This window comes from Peromyscus leucopus, chromosome 11 (genome assembly GCF_004664715.2).
Source record: "Peromyscus leucopus breed LL Stock chromosome 11, UCI_PerLeu_2.1, whole genome shotgun sequence".
Taxonomy (NCBI): Eukaryota; Metazoa; Chordata; class Mammalia; order Rodentia; family Cricetidae; genus Peromyscus; species Peromyscus leucopus.
In genome coordinates, this window is record NC_051072.1 from 41,033,471 (window position 1) to 41,054,920 (window position 21,450).

Here is a 21,450-nt window from a genome sequence, read left to right on the forward strand (position 1 = left end):
TAAGACCAGCCTGAAGTAATACCTTTGATAGGCTTGCCAACCACCATTGCAAGTGGCCACATTAGCTAAACTTGTAGTAAGGGGGCGTGTTGGACCCTTGGCGGTGCCTGGCTGTGTGTTTCTGTTGCTGTTCACCTCCGCCAGCAGGACAGAGAACCAGATAGATGAACTCTCTAGGCTCTTCTTCCTCTCTCAGTTGAGTTCGCTCTCTGTGGTTTGCCTTTTGTGTATTCACACAGAGGTCCAGGGACAGGAGGATGCTCCATAGTTTGTTACTTCACTAGTTGAGTCTCGGAGAGCAGTGAAGGGGACTAGACTTGATCAAAATTAAGTGTACATAAATGAAATTTTTCACTACCCCACCATTTAGTGGATACTTGTACCACAGTTGAAGGTAAGTTTAGAGTCGGGGCCCGTGGGGCGGGAGCGCCTGTAGTCTCTTTAGGAATTGAATAATCCAAGGAGCTGAGGTGAGAACATCCTTTATTCCCCAAACATTTCTTTTCTTCGTCAGGTCCTGAACCTTGAACCCCCTTCGGACTGTATGCTTCTGCTCTCTTGTGATGCCCCGGCATACATTATGCTGGGGACATCACACCAGTCATGGAACCTGCCCAGGAGTCAGGAGACAGCCTGTAGGGGCAAGGTAAGTGCGCTGGTTTGTTTTGTAGCTATGTTGTGTGGCTTTGTGAAATGTTAAACATATGCATTTATGCCCTTTGGGATATAAAGTGGCATTTAATCATTATATCCCAAGAAGCATAATAGTTTTAATTGTGCAAAACCGCACAATATAGTTAAAAAATACAACCAAAAGCACAACCCTTATGCATATTTTTAAAGGCTGACTGCATCTTCCTGAAAGGTTCCATGGCTGGTGTCGCATCTCTTGCATAGTGTTTGTGAGAGCTGCTGATCCCATCAGGGGCAGCCCAACACAGCACCTCAGAAGTGGGGAGCAGTGAGTTTTCACATGGTTAGTTTTTTTTTTTTAAAGCCGAGTGCCTCTTTTGAGTATATTTGGCGTGGACACATAGACTTGACAATTCGTTTTGCAGGATGCCTTTAACTTAGCTTTCAATGGCTGCAGTATGTTTGGTTTGGTAAAAACAAGTGAGTGACTGGAGGCTCTTTAGGCTGATGGCCTTCTAGCATTTAGGATGTGAGACTATTCATCCACCCTTCACCCTTCTGCTGAGGGGGTGCAGGACAGTGTGTGTGGGTGTGTTCATGAACATCTGGTCACAGAATGGTATGACTGATGTATTCACATATGAATAATAGCTGACACGGCTTTCTGAATTGTGGAAAAAACAGATTCATCGAACAGGCCACACCGGACAGTGTTCACAAGAGCCATCGAGGCATGTGACCTCCACTGGCAGGATAGCCACTTGCAGCACATTATCAGCAGTGACCTGTACACCAACTACTGTTACCATGACGACACTGAAAACTCCCTCTTTGACTCCCGGGGGTGGCCCCTCTGGCATGGTAAGTGGCCAAACCGGAAAGACATTTCCATGACTTACTTCTTTGTTTAGTTTCTATAGCATTATTGGAGTGGGAGGTAGAGAATTGAGGCATTCAGTGGGAGATGGATGAATGCTTGGCAGAGGGGGCTGAAATTTTCATTCAGATCCAAGTTCAGAAATGGTTTCCCATATCTCCTTACATGTTATTTGGGGAGACTCATCTTACCACAGTAGCCTGCTTTGATGGATGTATCGGACAGTGGCAACTTTACCCCTTTGGGTTTCTGTTGCAGAACATGTTCCTACAGCCTGTGCAAGAGTGGACGCGTTGCGTTCTCATGGGTACCCCAGAGAAGCACTGAGATTAGCAATAGCTATTGTGAACACATTACGACGGCAACAGCAGAAACAGTTGGAAATGTTCCGGACTCAAAAAAAAGGTGATTGTGGAGGAGGTTGTCTCTGTTGGAGTGGGACTCTTGGTGAGGCTATGACTTGGTCTTAGGTTCTGCTAGAAGAAGAGATAGATTTTTAAAAGCACAGCCATAGAAATGGCTTTACTCAGCACTCTTAAAAAGGCTTGATAATGCACTCGTGATACACAGACATCCACACAGCCAAAACACCCATACATATGAGGTAAAAATAAAGGGAAAAAAATTAAATTGGATAAAATCTGTAAAAATAGAATATAAATTGTTTTGGCTGGATGTTGAAAGAAATAAATCTTAGATAATTCTTTAAGGAGATTGTTACTTTTGGAATAGTTGGTGATATGTCTGAAACATGGAATGGAAACCAAATGCCTGCTTTTCTGCACGAGTGTTATAGTTCTAACACTGAGAACTCTAGAATGGCTGCCCATCCTTGAATCCCAGCAGTGGATTGCAGGTGGGCACTCCTTAGTCCATGACTGTTTCTCGGTTGCTGAGCTCACTCTTCTGCAGAGCAGGTCTCCGCAGAGGGTCTGCCTCTGAGAGCCACTGAGAGCACACTCCAGGAAGTCTTAAGGCCTGGCATTCTGTGACTTTGGAGCCGAGATCATTTGTGTTGGAGGACTTGTTTACTAAAAGTGAACTCCCGGTTTTGTTTTTTCAAGTTCTCTGCTCGAATGATGTTTGATGAGCTGTCGGCTGATAGGACACATTCAACTTGTCTTTATCTCCATTTATAAATCTTCTAAGTTTGAATAAGCACCGTAGTGGTAATGGCAAAGGCTGTTAACTGGGTTCTTAGCTTGCTGACCAGATAGTGGGATGGATCTGCTTTTCCTGATCGAGTACTCTTTGTTCCTTCTGTAGGCAAACATTTCTTGGGGTGACTTGTTTTTGCCCCCCACCTTTTTTTAATTAAGAACAGTTCCAGTTACTGTTGGCTTTTGTTCTTAGTTGTGTTTTTAATCCTTTGGTACTCAGATTACCCACCTTGAGTACAAATAACTAACTAAAGGTTGTTGGAATGGGTTGGAAGTTGGAGCAAGTGTTGGCTGAAACTTGTAATTCTCTCTATGTTGGAAGTATTAGGAGTGTGGACTGACGCTGTCAGTCATAGCGGAAATAATTCCACAGTTAGAGTTTGAACCACAGAAAGGAAGTGTAGATGGGACTGGAATGTTAATGGCCTCAGTATACAATGACTTTGCTCATTTTCCCGAAATGCATTGCTGGGCCCTGTAGAAAGCTTTTCTGAAATCTACTTCCGCTAAAGACACAGATCATCTCTGGCCCAGGGTATTTGCTTCTGAATAGTGTAAAGGATATCTTTCAGGTACATAGTACTCCATTTAGTGTAGAGAACTGGCTCATAATGGTTATGTTTGATTTTTCTTTTTTTTGAAACCATGTAAATTTTTCTGAGGAATGTTAGTTTTTGAATTCCGTTTTGTAAAAATGTTCTACTTAAGGAATACAGAGTGTAAAACTGTTGACGTAAGTTGCAGGTCTTATTGGACTAGACTGTTGTGAGCGTCTTGGAGTCAGTTACACTCTAGCCAGGCCTGGGCCATCTCAGGCACATTTCTCTGTCATCCTCCAAGTGATGACACTTGTTCCACAGCACTTGGCCATGGAAGAGCTAATATTCTGTGGAGAGGATGAACAAACACGTTTTGTCAAGGCTACATCTACCTTGCGCTGTAGTTTTCCCTTGGCCAAGGTCCACCCCGATGCCTCTCACAGAAAGGAGAGCTGCTGTGAAGTAATGGGGGTGATTAAACAATGCTTGTGTGGGGGTTTGAGTCAAACCCAGGAGGTCACTGCTCTCGTTCTTCGTTGAGATGACTCAGTGTGCCGGTGCACTGACAGTGTGAACACACAGTTGTAGACCCAACTCGTGAGTCCAGGCTTCCTTACCATCTCTAGTGACACTCCCAGGGGAGCAAAGATGGCGGGATGCTTAGCTTCTTAGGAAAAACTCAGGATTCCCTCTCTCTCTACAATACGACAGCACTGTGAATATTAGCACATGATGTTGGATACTTGAGTTAAACAGATGTGGGGAGCCATTCCTGGACCTAAGTACCATTTATATTGATTGGTAGGTGAACCTTTACCACTCAAAACAGCTCACAAGGTGGAGATTATAGTACCATTCCACTGATTTTTTTTTTAACTAAAGGGGCTCTCCATCTGAATTATTAACTTTTCAGAATGCTGCTGTGAAATCGGTCTGTAGTACCCTTACTTCTCTCCCTTCATCTCCCTTCTCCCCATGTCTCCATTCCTTTTTTAAACAGAGCTACCCCATAAAAGCATAACCTCAATAACCAATCTGGAAGGCTGGGTAGGACACCCCCTGGACCCTGTGGGCACTCTCTTCAGTAGCCTCATGGAAGCTTGCCACACTGAGGATGAAGGCTTCTCTGGGCTCTCAGATTTTACAGGTAAAGAAAGCCATTGGCCCTTGTTGGCTCTTGTCTTTTTCTAATCCCAGAGTTTGGATGTTCGTCTGTGTTTCTCTTCACAGTATATATAGTATCAAATGATTTCTTTTTGTGTCCTTTGGTATTTCGCCTGCATGTGTGTCTGTGTGAGGGTGTCAGATCCCCTGGAACTAGTTACAGAAAGTTGTGAGCTGCCATGTGGGTGCTGGGAATTGAACCCAGGTCCTCCGGAAGAGCATCCAGTGCTCTTCACTGCTGAACCATCTCTCTATTCCTTAAGTATATTTTATAAAACCATGTAGTTAATAGTGTCTGTGGGTTGTGAGAGCTAGGAAGTGGGCACTCATGCCTTGGGTGGTCTTCCCCCAAGAAGAAAATCTTTAGAATCAGTGAATTGAAAATCTTCAGTCTGGCAGTGTTTATCAGTGACCCAAAAAATACACATGGCACATTGATTCTGGCACATGATACTACCCTAAGAATTTAGTAGCATTTATGACTTGTCCAACCTTGATGATGATACAACTAAAGTAAGTAAGTAAGGCTGTGCCTATAACATTCAGGACTAGAATATTTAGTTGCTTTTCAAATTTGTCTTTGCATGAAAAGTGACTTAAATAGTCTAAGGGAACTATTAAATATCTTTCACATTTGTTTGGCAGCATACATTCCTTAAAAGTGGTGTTTGGAGATTTCTCTTTGGTCTCTTGGGAACTGAGAATCATCCCTTCACAGGGTACCTAAGGCAGGGGTGGGGAAGAACGAAGATCAGTCATTGTTTGTTCTGTGGAGACGAAACACGGTTGACTATCTTGTCCATCTCAGTTTTGCCCTTGATAGTTGCCTTCCTAAGTTGGGGGTGGCCCAGGTTCTGTTTGGGAGGGTGGCAGATGTCTGTCCACATTCATGTTTCCCTGGGAATTGGATGACTGAAGTAAAAATGTCAAATTGAGGCCACTGGACAGAGACAAGCGTGGTTCTCTGCCATTGACTGACCTTGAATAGCAAAAGGACCCTGAAGTTGAATTACATATGCTGTATTCTTTACTTATTTCATTGGAAATTTTAGTATTATAGTAAAAGTATGAAAACATTTTTCATGTCAATCTTTAAAATGTGCAATTATAGTCATGTAATTTTTTAAAGATTTTATTATTAGCATATATTGGTTATGAAATACAATGAGTCTTGTAACTCTGGTAGCATGTGATTTTAGTTTTGTTTAATTAAAATCTTTGTTTTTACTCTTGTAATCTTACATCTATAGTTTTCTTTGGTATCTCATTTTAATGACAAAAAAAGATTAGTAATCCCACAAAACATATGTATTTTATTATCCATAGTCACTGTTTAAAATATGCTAGCTGGATAGTGGTAACACGTACCTTTAATACCAGCACTTGAGGCAGAAGCAGGCAGATCTCTGTGAGTTCGAAGCCAGCTTGGTCTACAGAGAGAGTTCCAGGGCTACACAGAGAAACCTTTGTCTCTAAAAATGTGGGTGGGGGAGTGAAGCCTAGAAAGCTATGCATCTTAATGTAAAAATTGGATGTTCTGGCTTTCTCAGAATTAAGTCAGTTCATTCACTGGTACTGATGGGAACATATAATTTGTATCAGTTGTAACTTAAGTCCATTTTTATGACATTTTATAGAAAATGTGGGCCAGTGCAAGTCCCTGGAATACCATCACCTGCCTGCACATAAGTTCTTAGAAGAAGGGGAATCCTATGTAACGCTGGCTGTGGAAGTGGCCCTGATCGGACTTGGGCAGCAGCGGATCATGCCTGATGGGCTGTACACACAAGAGAAGGTTTGCCGGAATGAAGAGCAGCTCATTTCGAAGCTTCAGGAAATTGAATTGGATGACACACTGGTGAAAATTTTCCGCAAGCAAGCAGTCTTCCTCTTAGAAGGTACCATGATGAAGGGGCCTGGTCTCTGTACTAATCTTTGTTCTGTTAAGAGCACTGTAGATGCTTTGAGTATGGTGGGTGTCCTGTTGGATATAACTACACAGCATCCGAAATGTGCTCAACTAAGAGACCAGTCAACCGACTTAAGAGCCAGGTGTTTATCTAGGTTTTTATCATTTGATTTAGGTTGTCATATAGGATAGCTAGTTTGAAATCAGCCAATTTAATGTCACTTTCTTAATAAAGGACTATTTATTCATGCTGTGTGGTTCCTGAGGTAAATACATTGTTGCTATTTAATGAGATATTATTGGTACCCATGTTCCTATTTGCTTGATCATGTAAATAATAAAGTGGAAACTGGCTGGCATTCCTGTAGATTCATTAGCTGTTACACAACATCTGGCCTCTTAGTGTCGTGTGCACTTGGCCCACAGAGGACTGAAGACTACAGGGGGTGGGGGTTGTCTACTGCTCTCTAATAATGTCACAAGATTCACTAGGCATAGGGTCACCCAGGAAAAGGCTTCCCAGACTATCTGAAGCAAAGGTGAGTCCCCTTGATTTTATAAGGTCTGGGTAATTTAAAGGTCCTAAACTTATATTTGGCTGACACTATTGATAATGTTTTCTCAGAAAGGTAAGTGTAATTAATATAACTTAGTGCGTACAAAATTAATTGACTTATTGGTAGAAATTGCTTCTCTTTGAGATGTGTGCTGTGATGATGGGATTTTTCTGTGATTGCCGGGTAAAGTGTGCTGACATTTTATGTCATGGACAGCTACACATTTTAGAGAAAATACTATTTAAAACCTTGTAATTTGTCCACAACTAAAGATCTATTTGAGAGAAAATAGTTTTTCAAGTATATTATAATTTATACATTTTAAAAGGGAAAACGTTCTTAAACTTAGCCTTAATATGGTTCTTCATCTTGGGGGGAAAATTCCAATTTTAAATTTTGAAGTACTTTCCTGTAGTTTGTCATTCTTACTATTATTTATTTATTAACATATAAAGACTGTAACATGAATTGCTAAACAGTCTTATTAATAAAAAACCCAGGGGCACATATTGGGGTAAAAGCTGAAAGATGAGAGAGGCAGAGAGCAAGCCCCTCATTCTTACCCCTACGAAATCCCCACCAAAAGAGAGTGAGCTCCTCTCTCCACCCTTCATCACTTCCTCTCTCTGCCCAGCTCCATCTCTTCCTGTCTGTCTGTACAGACCTCCATACCTCTATGGTTAACTTGTGGCTAGCTTCTCCTTCTGATTTTCAGGCAAGCTTTATTTGTTAGAGCACAAATAAAATATCACCACAAAAGATAAAAGGCCTGTCCTGGCTATTTCAAGACTAATACTGATTATTTAACTACTTTTTATTATAAGAGCTCTGTCTAAATTGGGGGGGGGGCTCTGACTTACTGCTGCCTCCTCCCCTTTCTTGGCCTTCTAGGGCCCAAGAGTAGCTGGTACAGGACTGGAGCAGTCACAAGGAGGCTGGGCCATTTCTGTACATACCAAAGATAACAAGCTCCATTAGTGAGTTGACTCCATGAGCTCATGGAGTCCTCCATACATTTGTACTCTTTAGGAGGGTCAGGAATTTCTTAGCAGATTGGACACCTGAGAAAAGGGAGCAGTGAGTATATTGTTGCTGAGTGTGTGTGACTCTCTGCTGGCCATGGTACTGGTGGCTCAGTCACACATTAGAGAAGTACCTTTGGGGAAACTTCGTGCCAGATGTCAGGGTTTTGTTATTTAGTACACTTGAATTCAGGGATTATAGCTATTATTAATCTAAAAGTAATTCTGTAATACCTAACTTAGTGCTTTACTTGTTGAATATGTATTCTGGCTTTCTCTGAATAATAAAAAGGTAACTTAGTGGTTTAAAGGGAACCTCTAAAAGGCAATGGAGACAGAGTGAAGAATATGGGTAGTCTGCGATATAGATTGCTATAATTTGTCATGAAGTATAATGGGCCTGGAGGTTTCAGTCGCCTAGTGTTGTATCAACATGGGATAGACAGGTGATGTAGGCATTAAGTTTTACTTCTAACAGTGTTTTGGGAATTCAAAGAAACTAGAATCCAAGACCAAAGTGTTGACCAGTCCTGCTTCTCAAGAGGGCTGTGTTTCTGTGTGAAGACCTCTTGTCTGTCCTCACTTGACAGAGACAGAACAAGCTATTTGGCCTTCTTTTTCTCTCTCCTTACAAAAATGAGTTCCTTGGGAATTTTGTTTGCTTGGTTGGTTGGTTTCGGTTTTTTGAAACAGGGGTTTCTCTGTGTACTTTTGGTGCCTGCCCTGGATCTCACTCTGTAGACCAGGCTGGCCTCGAACTCACAGAGATCTACCTGGCTTTGCCTCCCGAGTGCTGGGATTAAAGGTGTGTGCCACTGCCACCCTGCTCTTTGGGAATTTTGAATCCTCTTCACTCTCCTCCTCCAACCCATCGCAGGTCCTTGCCCCCCTTCCCTACATACCCAACTTTGTGTACTCTTTTATATATATATATATAAAAGCAGGTCTAGTTTGTGCTGCTCCTATGTACTCTGGGATCTGTGGCCTTCCACCGAGCAGGGAAGCCTACAAGGGGCCATAACCTCTCTCTCCCAGCAGCTACCAGTTGTCAGTAGCTTCTCAGCTAGGGCTGGGACTACTGTATGCTGCTCTCCTCCCTTCTCTGTGCTGGTGCTGTGTCTGACGAGAGCCTACTGAGTTCTTGCCATGCTGTCGCCGCTGCTGTGAGTCAGGACAAGTGCACTGCTGTGTCCAGGAAGCTAGTCCTCTGGTCGTCACTGCCTGGCTCTAGTCCTCTGCCCTCTTCCACAGTGTCCCTAATCCTAGGAGGAAGGGCTGTGATATAATGTCCCATTTAGGCTGATCATTTCAGTCCTTTATTCTCTACATTTTGAACCGTTGTGGGTCTCTGTTAATTGCCGTCTACTTCAAAAAGAAGCTTCTGTGATGTGGGCTGTAATGATAAGTCATTAGGAGTCAATGAATATTAGGCTGCTTGAGCAGAGTCATAGTAGTAGGTTCTCCCCTGAGGCCTGTAACTTGTTTAGGCACAGGTTCTCAGACCCAGGCTTGGGTTTCAGCTCGTGGGGTGGGCCTTAAATCCAGTCAGAAGCGGTTGTGTACTCCTGTGACACTTGTACCGCTATTGCCCCAGTGAGTGGGCATATTCTGCCAGGCCAATCATTATTGTAGCTCACAGAGTTCATAGCTGGGCAAATGGACATTAATCCTGTTAGTTCAGTGCCCTGCCTCGAGGACCTCATTTAGATGTAATTACTTTCATAGAGTCTGTTCTTCAGATATGTTCACATTGGGGTAGGAATTTTACTATATGAGTTTGGAGATTCATACACATTTAGTTCATCACAGTAACCAGTAATGTAACTTTGCTTTTTGAACAAAGGGTACACATATAACAATATCTACTTTTCACAAATACTGTATTACTAAACATTTTGAAATGTCTTACAAAGATTAGTAGATTTGGCAAAATTAGAAATGTGTCATGGATTATAGTTTGTTAAGGTTAAAATGAGTTGTGTTTGAGTTTCAAAATATTTAAATAGTGAATAACTTAAAAATACTAACCTGGGAACTGAATTACAAAATGACTTCTGGATCACTCTAGAATGTCTCTTGCTCCTGCCCAAACCCGAGTCTGGTAGACTTGTCTCACCATTTTTTCTGCTCTGCATTTCTTGCACTCTGGATTCTTTCCCAGACTGGTTTTTCTCATGGAAAACAAATGTTTTTTGTCCCCTGAGCAGCAGTGTCATGGCTCATAATTCTAGAAACCATGAGACGAATGTTACCCAAAGGTGACGTGAAACTAATTTATTAAACACTTTACAGGAACTAAACCTCAGGACACCTCAGTGCGAGGGTTAGAACTAACCACTGTGGTTTCCTTTCAAAGCTGAAGTCTGTACTTCCTCTGAGAGAAGCATTTGGGGAGCACCCAGGGGACCAGTGCTGCCACCGCACCTGTCAGAATTCACTAAGAAATGAGTTTTGACAGCTGAAATGTGATTTCGCTTTCAAAATTGGCCTGCTGGAGCCAGAAGAGTACAGTTCCATTATTTTAATGTTTTTCTTTTGCTTACAGTGAATACCAAATGGGTAACTTCTTATTAATCACTTTGTGGAAATTACTGTTCCTGCTTATTAGAAGCGTAGTGTACTGAGTGTGTTCTGAGGGCCCAGTGTCCTCCCATATGTAAGACTGAGCTCTTTCTGGACCTGCCATGTCTTGGCCCTAAACCGTATGGGTCAAGACACAGGTTCCTTAGCTAAGCATTTCTGTATCTGGATCCTCCGTTAACATGTACCAAGAAAGAACTTTCTCTAGTTCTGCAAGGATTTGTGCTTCAGAGGGCCTCTTTATCATAGGTCCTTGTGCTGTGTGTGGCCTCTGCCTCTTAGTTCCGTGGTTCCTATTTTAGCAATAGGACACTTGGGAAACTGTGCATGATGTGAAGCCTATATTGAGTACTGTGCCCTTAAGAACCTTTTGACTAAGAATTTCTTTCTTTCTACTATTACTTAGTTCAGATTCTTGATTAATGAGCTATAAATTTGCATAAGGAATTTGAAATACAGTTTAAATTAGGTATAAGTTTACATAAAGAGTATGAAATACAGTTAATAAGAAGTGTTAGCTTATTCTTTGGGAATGTAAACTGTGTGTGTTTTCTTCCACAGCTGGACCATACAGTGGTTTAGGTGAAATCATCCATCGGGAGAGTGTTCCAATGCACACATTTGCCAAGTATCTCTTCACCTCTCTCCTACCTCACGATGCTGAACTGGCATACAAAATTGCACTGAGAGCAATGCGGTATGTATCCAGAGCCCAGGCACGTAGAGACAGGCCGCAGTCCCCATGGGAGAAATGGGCCATTAGCTGACCTCATAGCCAGTCATGTTTCTTAGAGGCCACAAAGAAGCTAGAGAATCGACTTACTTGCTTCCTGAATAGTTGTGAGGCAATCTGTTTGTTGTGATTTGATTTTGCTTTAAAGTAAGGGAGTGGCGGGGCTCATTTTTCTTAACTGCTGTTAGACTATGGCCATCATATCCTTTTCTCTTCATGGTAGAACTTGGGAATACAATACAGCTTCAGAACAGTTTAATCACAGGATACCGGTTTAACGCTTCCTGAATGATCAGCTGTTTTAAAAAAGAATTTAAACACATGATAAACAACAAATATCCAAGAGTGAGTGTGGTAACTGAGGAACACTTTCACACTTGTGAGCCCACATCGAGGCACCAGTACAGGAAGGCCCTGCACCAGCAGGACACATCAGTGCACAGCTGGAGGCCAGATGGGATGTGTCTGGCAGTAAAGGAATCTTGGTTAGGCATCTCTCAGGATCCGGCCACTTGAGCTCCACGGCTTCCATCCCCTCCTCAGGATTTTTGGTCATGGCAATGAAAATGGTCTCTGCCAGCTCACTGGCTTATTCTCACTTCCCTTTGAAAAATTAATTCACCAAATAATGGCTTTTTATCATGAATTTGCTCAAGGTTGATACTTTTTGATGTGCTCTTAAGAGCCTATTTTTAAATCTTGTGTCTAACCTGTTCAACTTGAAGAGCCTGAAGGGAACAGCTGCTATTCTGAAAGCTTTAGTCTTTTCCCTTTTGTGTTTTTAAATGAATAAATCACTTTTAAGTTTTTAATGGAAAGTTTAGATTATATATTATAATGCTAGACTAAAGACAAGCCCTGTTTAGATCTAAAAGCTTGAGTAGGTTTGATCCCATAAGAAGAACCTTCATCCTTGTCTGTAATCGATATAAGATTGACACATGAATCCTTCCTAAGAATCACCAGCATCTTCAAAGTTACTCACACATCTGTCTGTCTCACACTTGTGTAAGTACCACGTGCTAATCAATTGTGCCATTCTGTTTGTGCAGGGTTAGGGTCGTGTGTGTGTGTGTGTGTGTGTGTGTGTGTGTGTGTGTGTGTGTACACGTATACCTGTGTCACTGTTTCAGGCTTGACATGTAATTTCACATGCATTTCTAGACCACTGGAGACATCAGTCATTTATTAGAGGAACATTCTAGTACTTGGTTGGTCTTTAAATTGACAAAAATCTAAGTCAGTAACTAACATGAGCAACAATTTTCCCCATAAAATTGTTTAATACCACTTGTTTTATATTTTAGAGCACATTTTCATAAGTAGGTATAAAGTCCCATTTTTAGAAAGTAGAAGTCTTCTGGGGACAGAGTCACCTGTATACTTATTCTAATCCTAAGAATTCCACTCTTGTTTAAGGGGGAGAATGTTAATGTGATGATACCGTCAGGTACTGTTGCTACTACCACCATGAAGGGTGAACTAGCGTCATATTCCTGTGTGGTTTGGGCTTATGTGACAGAATCTACTGTCCTGATGAATGCCGGGAACACGAGCAAGGGGGTGGTGGCAGGGCACAGGGGCTGCCTTCTCCTCCACTCTCTCCTGCTTGCTCCTCGTATCTTGCCCAGAGGCCTTCTGTGGATGTGGCATGGGGAAGGCACCAGAGCACTTCAGGGGAGCCAGGGACTAGGGAGGGAAGAGAGAGATGTGGCTTTCGTGCTTGCTTCTTAGTCCTGAGAGAGAGAGGCCAAAGAAGGGCAGCTTCCCCTCACTTTCTCGTCTTCCCAGGACTGTTGATGACCTTCCTCTGTAGCAGCTCTGGCAAGAATCCGAGCGCTTAGGCGAGAACAGGCATCTTTCTTCTTGAGTGCTCATCTCTTTGACTAATCAGAGCGATGTCCGGTGTGAAGACTCGATTTTTTTTTTTTTTTTTGTATGATACCAGTGGACTGATGGATGATTCTTACGGTATTCATTATTCCAGTTATAGGAGAAATCACTAACGTGATTTGTTTTCGACAGTTGTTTATTGTCAACATAGCTTGAAATCAGAAATTATAAATACAAGTCAGGGTTTCTTTATGTATCCCTGGCTGTCCTCAAACTCACTTTGTAGACCAGGCTGGCCTTGAACTCACAGAGATGTACCTGCCTCTGCCTCCCTGAATTCTGGGATTAAAGGTGTGCACCACCACTGCCTGGTTTGTTTTGTTGTTATTGTGTTTGTTTGTTTGTTTTTAATGAAAATATTAAAAAAAATAATACATGGAGATCAAGTCTCATGTTTCATATTTCTTGTGTGTCTGAATTTCCATGAATGTCACACAGTATTCTTAGTGGTGCTAAGGGATGAAAGGAAATCATTAGGTTTGAGCAGGGAGCCATCAGCAAGGTGAGCTGTACAGTTCCCCTGAACTCATGCCTAGATCAGCATCCATCTCTCTAAGTGTCTGTCCAGGACTCTGGCTTCTGGCTGGTCATCATGGCCAGGGTATTGGACATGTAACACTGAATGACCCTTCCTTTCCTTCTCACTGCAGGTTACTAGTATTGGAATCTACTGCTCCGACAGGAGACCTCACCCGCCCCCACCACATTGCATCAGTTGTCCCCAACCGATATCCTCGGTGGTTCACCTTAAGCCACATTGAATCCCAGCAATGTGAGCTGGCATCCACCATGCTCACTGCGGCCAAAGGTAGTGTGTGTGGTGTCTGAAAACCTCATTGTTTCATTGGTTTGCACTGTCCTATCTTTACCCAGGAAACCTTTCTTTTAATTGTTTTTAAATCCAGTTCTCCACAGTGGGATTACTGTCAGATAAGTCCCAAAGAATCTTTTTAGAGATAATGACTTCCTACTTGACTCTGGAGGCCAGTGGGTGCCACTCATTTGAGCCTGGCATTGTGTGTCATGTTACTGACTGTGCAACACCATCCCCCAGCCAAAAACATGAAATCATTGAGATTTAGGAAGAGAACAAAAGATTTGGCTGGTTTTGTTGTCCGTAAAGACATAACTCTTCACTACAATACATAAGCAGAAGCTAGGAGAAGCGTTTGTCGGTTCGAGTCCCTCCCACCCCTGTGCTGGTTGGTTCTGGTTTATATCTGCCTTTAGTCACCGAGGGTGTGTCTCAGCCCATATTTATGTAGTGCTGAGATTATTTATAGACTGCAGTGAGACACTTAGTCATAACATCTGTGGCAGCTGCGAGCACCCTAGGTAAACGAGCGTGTGCCTTTGGTTCTGTGTCCTTTGTCCTCTGTCCTCTGTGTATGTCTCTCTGTGTGTGGACGCGTGGCCGTTCTCTGTTGATCCTGCTTCACCTTACCTTCGACTCGGTTTGATTTGCTTTTCCCTTGTTCATTGCAGGCGATGTCCGGAGGCTGGAAACAGTATTAGAATCCATCCAGAAAAACATTCACTCCTCATCACACATCTTTAAGCTTGCCCAGGATGCATTTAAAATAGCAACTCTCATGGACAGTTTGCCAGACATCACTCTTTTGAAAGTGTCTCTGGAGCTGGGCCTGCAGGTACTGGTCCTTCTTGGGGCACCAAAGACCACTGCTAACGGCCCTCGAAGGGTTGTGTTCATTTTCGGTTTTCAGTGACTCTCTAGAGCCCAGATGTGATGGACTTTTGGACAGCACTGTCTTTCAGAGCTCTGCTAACTTCCAGCTCAGCCAGATTTCAGTCTGGGCTATGGCAACCGCACAGTTAGAATCCTTGTTTGTGTCCCTCGACTTTGAAAAACATTTTTTTTCTGAATTATAGCCTTAGCATTTCTGTTTCTCTTGTGAATGAATGGAGAAATACTGCTGACCAGAGAGTTGAGTAAAGCTAGCACGTGCAGTAAAGATCCAGGTGTAAGGGCTGGCTTCTCAGAGGCAGTATGAGTTTTTGTTGATGTTTGCATTGGGCAGTTCTGTCTCCTTTTTCTAACACTGAGGAAACTGGGTAAAGGTGGGGCAGTCAGCCAGGTTCCAGTTTCAGAGTGCAGCAGAACGCAGCAGCAGCAGGAACACGTGGAGCCCATTGCACAGGTGACATTTGCTTCCTGAGAGTTCCTGCGCAGGTTACTGTACAAACCAGGAACCACAGCCTGCTTCTCACTTCCTTCCTGAGACCTGTGCTAACATTTATGTTCTCTCTCATTAAAAAGTAGTTACACCCTCCCTAAAGCATGGGAATTAGAAGGCCCTGATTAGATTATTGATTTGTTTTCTAAGTTATCGATTCTTCCTTTCAGTGATGTATTAGTAATGTTTAATGCAGTGGGAAATGCAAGTACCACTGTAGCATGAGGTACTGTATAAGCAGAGACACAAAGGTTGCTTTTAAGTGTGGCTTAGAGTTTATTTTCTTAAACATACATTCTTGTTATTTGGCTTACTTTTATTACAGATTGCCTTATCTTTCAGAGTGTGATGCAGAAAGAAACATTAATGTGGTTTCTCTGTGTGTTTGGAATTCTGGGTAAATGGCAGATCAGTGACAGCTCACCCCTTACTCCATTCTTTCAGAACCTAAGAAGAATCCTGCAGGCCCTTTCTAAGGCCTTACGGTGTTAGGATACTAGATATTTTTATAAATGTGAAGAGGTGCATAAGGTGATCTTGGAAATTCTTACTAGAATGTAGGAGGGAGCAGAAATCAGCAGTGATGTCAAAGATTGTTTCTTTCCATAGATCTAAGGTTACCGTCATGATCAGAGATTGAAGGAATAATCAGAGTTCTAAAGTACATCGTACCCATACATGTCTTTCCTCCCCCCCCCCCATAAGAAACCTCAGAAATCAAAAGTCCTAGAATACGAAAACTGGCAAGCAGAAGAAGGCCCAGACTCTATTGAATTTTTTAACCCCATCCTTTGACTCAGAAAGAAAAGGCATTGAATGACTTTCCCAGGATTTCACATCTGGCTAGTATCAGAAGTACTGGGTGGGTTTCTTACCTCTCAGGCCAGGGCAAGGACAGCTCCGAACAGACATGTAGATCTTTACTCTAATAAAAATGCTTTCTGGTCCCCTGGGAGTTAGTCTGCCTATTATTTTAAACTGTGGGATAAATTGGATTTTTTCCCCATTGACATAAAATTATCTTCAAAACATTTTGTTACCCCACTTTTACAGGTTATGCGAATGACGCTGTCAACCCTCAATTGGCGACGGCGAGAAATGGTGCGGTGGCTGGTGACATGTGCTACTGAAGTTGGTAGGTAACTTTTGGAGGAGAAGCCTGGTGGGTGCTCATGGTAGGATTTCATCTCATGTTAGGAGAAACCATTTGTGGCTACCTTGACTTCCCCAAGGTCCTGCCCCGCTGGAGCGCACACCAGGGGTTCCCTTCTCTGCTCCAGACCCCATCCTTTACTTACACACTGCTTCTCAACTATCACAGTGGGCAGGCAGCTCCAGTCTCCTGCTTTAAATGGAGTGAACCAGTGAACAAGCACATTTTACTCAGTTCCGATGGCCACCTTATTCCGCTGAGGTCTTTCTTCTGAGTAGCAGGGAGAGGATGATCACTTGTGTGTGATTTGGATGAACTTTGAAGTGCGTGAGAAATTGTAGCTGGCCATAAGAGAATCCTCTGGCTGTCCATCAGCTGTGATTTATAGGACCCTTTAAGCCTATGGTTTTCCCTTTGCAGGATTTACAAAACTACTCTGTCCCAGAAAGAGCACAACACAAGCAGTGGTGGCTGGTTAAACTGTCTTCCTGTTTGCATCACAAAAGGAAGCACACCTCTTGCTGGGAAGACACTGCCCTGAGTGTCTAGATACTGACAGCAGATACTGTAAAATATTCTCATTACTCTTTCACTCATGTGTAACATAGTTGTTTTGGCAATCATGAATTTGATCTTGCATAAAACTTATCTTTGGATTAATACAGCGCTCTGTTGCTGAGACAATGTAAAGGTGATAGGGCTTTTAGAACTGCCCAAACCTCTGCCTGTGTGACAAGGTAGGTGGATCTGTGTACAAAGGGTTAAAGACTGTACAGGCCGTCTCCAGCGTCTGTGTCATCTGCTGGTCCGCTTGTACTCACTCTCTCTCTCTTGACTGTGGGTGATATTTTCTTGATTGCGGATCTTAAGGTTTTGTATTGTATGTTTTTTTTTAAACTTAAACACACACACACACACACACACACACACACACACACACAGTCCCTATTTGGGTGAAGGTTACCTGTTTTCTTTTCCCCTCCAATTCTGTAGTGTATAGCTGACAAGAGGCCCCAGTGAGCGAGTACCCATTAGTAAAAAACCAGTGTCTGAAATGGCAAGCAGTGCAGTGCAAATACCAGCCACCGAGAGGATTGCATCTTTATTATAGGAAGTTCATGTTCCTGTCGGGCACTCCACAGAATAACAATGCATGTGATGACCCTACTCTTAAAGGCTGCTCCCTGGCACATTACCTTCAGGGTTTCTGGTCTAGTTCCTGTTCCGTGCTGGTTAACAGTGTGAGCATCAGTTCTAAAAGTGCCCGTAGAACCTGTATCCAGCCTTCCTGTTGGTGGTAATGGGGCTTGTTTGTTTCTTGCAGGTGTTTATGCCCTGGACAGCATCATGCAGAGCTGGTTTACCCTCTTTACTCCCACCGAGGCCACAAGTATTGTTGCGACTACCGTCATGTCCAACAGCACCATTGTCCGCCTCCACTTGGACTGCCACCAGCAGGAAAAGCTGGCCAGCAGTGCCCGGACCCTGGCATTGCAGTGCGCCATGAAGGACCCGCAGAACTGCGCCCTCTCTGCACTGACCCTCTGTGAAAAGGATCACATAGCTTTTGAGACGGCGTACCAAATTGTCCTCGATGCTGCTACCACCGGCATGAGCTACACGCAGCTCTTCACAATCGCGCGGTACATGGAGCACCGGGGGTACCCCATGAGGGCCTACAAGCTGGCTACGCTGGCCATGACCCATCTCAACCTGAGCTACAATCAGGACACACACCCTGCCATTAACGACGTCCTGTGGGCCTGTGCGCTTAGTCACTCCCTAGGTAAAAACGAGCTTGCAGCTATAATACCTCTGGTGGTCAAGAGTGTCAAGTGCGCAACAGTGCTGTCGGACATTTTGCGCAGGTGCACTCTGACCACCCCTGGCATGGTGGGACTTCATGGAAGGAGGAACTCTGGTAAGCTCATGTCACTGGACAAAGCCCCTTTGCGGCAACTCCTGGACGCCACGATCGGGGCCTATATCAACACAACGCACTCACGACTCACACACATCAGTCCTCGGCACTATAGTGAGTTCATAGAGTTCCTCAGCAAGGCCCGAGAGACCTTCCTAATGGCACACGATGGACACATTCAGTTTACACAGTTTATTGACAACCTGAAACAAATCTACAAAGGCAAAAAGAAACTGATGATGTTGGTTCGGGAGAGGTTTGGTTGATAGAACTTGTATGAATGGGGTGGGGGTGGGGTGGGAGGGGTGGTTTGTTTTTACTTGAGCCTGCCTTTGTACCCTTTTTAACTTAAAGAACAGAGCCACACCGGTATTATATGTGTATAGTTATATTGCGTTTGCAGACTAAAGTGTCATGTTGTGAAAGTTTGTGTGTGTTTTTAAGTTTCTCCCTTTTTCTTTCCTTTTGTTTTTAATTCTGTTTTACTGGTTTGTGTGAGAGAGGTTGAAAAGGTTTGGTTTACACTGAGTATATGTTGTCAAGTGGCAAAAGTCCACATAGCTCTCCTGTTTTCTGTATACGTTCACAGCCTCAAAAAAAAAAAAAAAATTGAAATGGCTTTAAAAACCAAACAGAACACCTCCATCCTGTGATAAGTACCTCGAATGGATTCAGCTTTACTCCTTTGTAACTCATCTTCACATTTTCAGCATAGTTAACAAACCAACAAAACGAAATACTATAGTAAAAAGGCTGACCCACGTGGCTTTGCAGTGCTGTTCGTCCAGAAGCATGGCACACGATGCTTGTGCATGTGGAGACTTAGCGACTGTCAACATACATTCTCAGGGATTTATCCAAAAACTTAAAAAAAAGAATGAGAGCATTTATTGTACTGTATATATATTATAGTATATGTCTGAATATTGAAAATATAACATTAACTAATTTATAAAAAAATATTCTATGTAATGCAAAATACTTGAAGCTGCAGTAGCTTGGTTTTAAACAAAAACAAAAAATGGAGAGAAAACCTATCAGAAGGACTAAAAGTACGCCTCGCTTCGGGGTTGGCTCAGGCAGTGAACTTCGTGCTGGGCATCTGCAGAGCCACCTTCGGACTGCGCAGTTGGACTGAGCTCTATTGGGAAGATTCCATACCTATATATATCTATACAGCTCCTGTATACATATATATATGTAGACACACAGACACCAACAACCACTACACCACACATGCTTGTAACAGGCACTCGAATAAAGAGGGACAATACACAGCCAGAGCAGCAAGCCTTAGCATTAAGAATATACAGTATGCCAGAACTGGGGTGCGTGCCTCCTAGCCTAGGAAACTTAAAATATCCTTTTGACACAAAAACGCAAAATGTTTTCCAAAACAATTGACATGATCCATTACGCCTTTGCAGTGAGCTAATAAGCTAACGTTTGTGCACAGATAACATTATATATATTATATATCTATTCTGCATAGGTATTTTGACTTTGTGCAGGACAGAAAGTTGTGTAGGTATGACTGTTCTACTTTTCAGTTCTTTTTTTTTTTTAATATATTTTATTTTCTCTAGAATTACTCAAACAAAAGCAGCCTTCTATCTTGCCTTGTCTTAATGCTTTAAAATAACCAAACTGGAGATGTAACTACCAAACTGTTGATTATATTAAAATACCAACCTTGGTTACAGTGTAGTGTCTTTCCTTTAGCTGATGGTCCTGTAACCTTGTGCTTCTGAAAGCAACCTTATGTTTTGGTGCAAAAGTCGTCCCGTGTCTCTTGTTCCCTTCACTAGAGGACATGCTAGAGGTATGTTTGTAGGTATTTTTGTTTAGAAAAACTATTTCATGCGCTCCATTTTATTTATTATAATAGATAAAAAGAAAAAAAAAGGTTGTACTTCGTCACTCATGTAAACATGCTCATGAAGTTGAAAGTAATTAAGATTTGATACACTGATATCAATTTATTTATGTAACTAAATCACTGTTTTATAAACTTGTTAATGATCAACAATTTTTGTTTTGATTAAAATTAGTTTTTTGAAAGTTGATTCTGCCTCCTTTATGGTGTGTCTCTTGTTCCACTTGAGTTGGGTGATTATCAGCCTGATGTTGCTGCATCTGAGTGTTTAATAACAGTTATATTCATCCACTAGATACTTACGCACTGTATTCCAGGCACTTTCCTAGACCCTAGGGATTGATACAATGATGAACAAAACTGGAGCCCAGAGCTTGCTGTCTGCTTGGTATAGAAGATGTATATAAATCAGATGACCTCAAAGATAAAAATGAGACAATAGCTGAATTGTTTTCAGTCTGTAAAGTTCATCATCTCTCCCTGGCTAATTTAGGATGCTAAGTACTTTGTATGTTTAATAAATGCTAAGGTTGTAAGGCTTGTGAGTGTATGTGGTTATAAAGGAAATTCCATTATAAGGGGCAAATTCTGTACATTCACTATAGGTATCTGTACTACACTACCTCTATCAAAGATCTGTGTACAGAAAGGTGAAAAATGTAGTGTGTGTATGTGTACACTTCAAAATACCACAAAATGCACTGCTAAGAATATAGTTTAGTACAGTATATTAACATTATTGTACAGCAGATCACCAGAAATTTCTCAGCTTGCAGAATGGAACAACTTCCCCCACAGTGCCTGGTTGATACCTGTCTCTCTCTATGTTACAAATTAGTTGCTTTGGATGAAGGCTTCCTCTAAGTGAATCCGTTAGATTATTTGTCTGCTTGCAACTGGCCTGTTTCTCTTAGCATAGGTCCTCCAGGTTCATCCATGGAGAAGCATGTGTCAGAGTTCCCTGCTTTTTAAGACTGCGCTCCATCCCATCATGTAGACTTACCACATTGTTTACTCGTCCATCAGTGGACATTTGGGCTGCTTCTACTTCTTGGCTGGTGTTAACGATGCTGCTTTTAATTGGGGAGATAGTTCTTAGAAAGGTTCTCAATTTTGTGGATATGGATACATACCCAGATATAGAACTGACAAAATAGGTTTTTTTTCTTTGAATGGTTTTTGTTGTTGTGAGGTTCTCCAGTTTTCAGAATGTTCCCTTTTAAAATATTTTTAGTTTC

At 42.4% G+C, this 21,450-nt stretch overlaps 1 protein-coding gene across 1 annotated transcript in view; it reads left to right on the top strand.

Moving 5' to 3' along the window:
- The window catches only part of Zswim6 (zinc finger SWIM-type containing 6), a 181,337-nt gene extending 160,935 nt beyond the window's left edge, over window positions 1-20,402 (top strand). Inside the window, exons 6-14 of the mRNA XM_028884236.2 lie at window positions 1,318-1,494; window positions 1,769-1,915; window positions 4,210-4,356; window positions 6,011-6,271; window positions 11,003-11,138; window positions 13,718-13,875; window positions 14,553-14,716; window positions 16,316-16,397; window positions 17,740-20,402. Of these exons, the coding sequence (XP_028740069.1) occupies window positions 1,318-1,494; window positions 1,769-1,915; window positions 4,210-4,356; window positions 6,011-6,271; window positions 11,003-11,138; window positions 13,718-13,875; window positions 14,553-14,716; window positions 16,316-16,397; window positions 17,740-18,602 (2,135 nt within the window). The 3' untranslated portion in view covers window positions 18,603-20,402. The remainder of the gene's footprint in view (window positions 1-1,317; window positions 1,495-1,768; window positions 1,916-4,209; window positions 4,357-6,010; window positions 6,272-11,002; window positions 11,139-13,717; window positions 13,876-14,552; window positions 14,717-16,315; window positions 16,398-17,739) is intronic.
- Window positions 20,403-21,450: the final 1,048 nt, after the last annotated feature.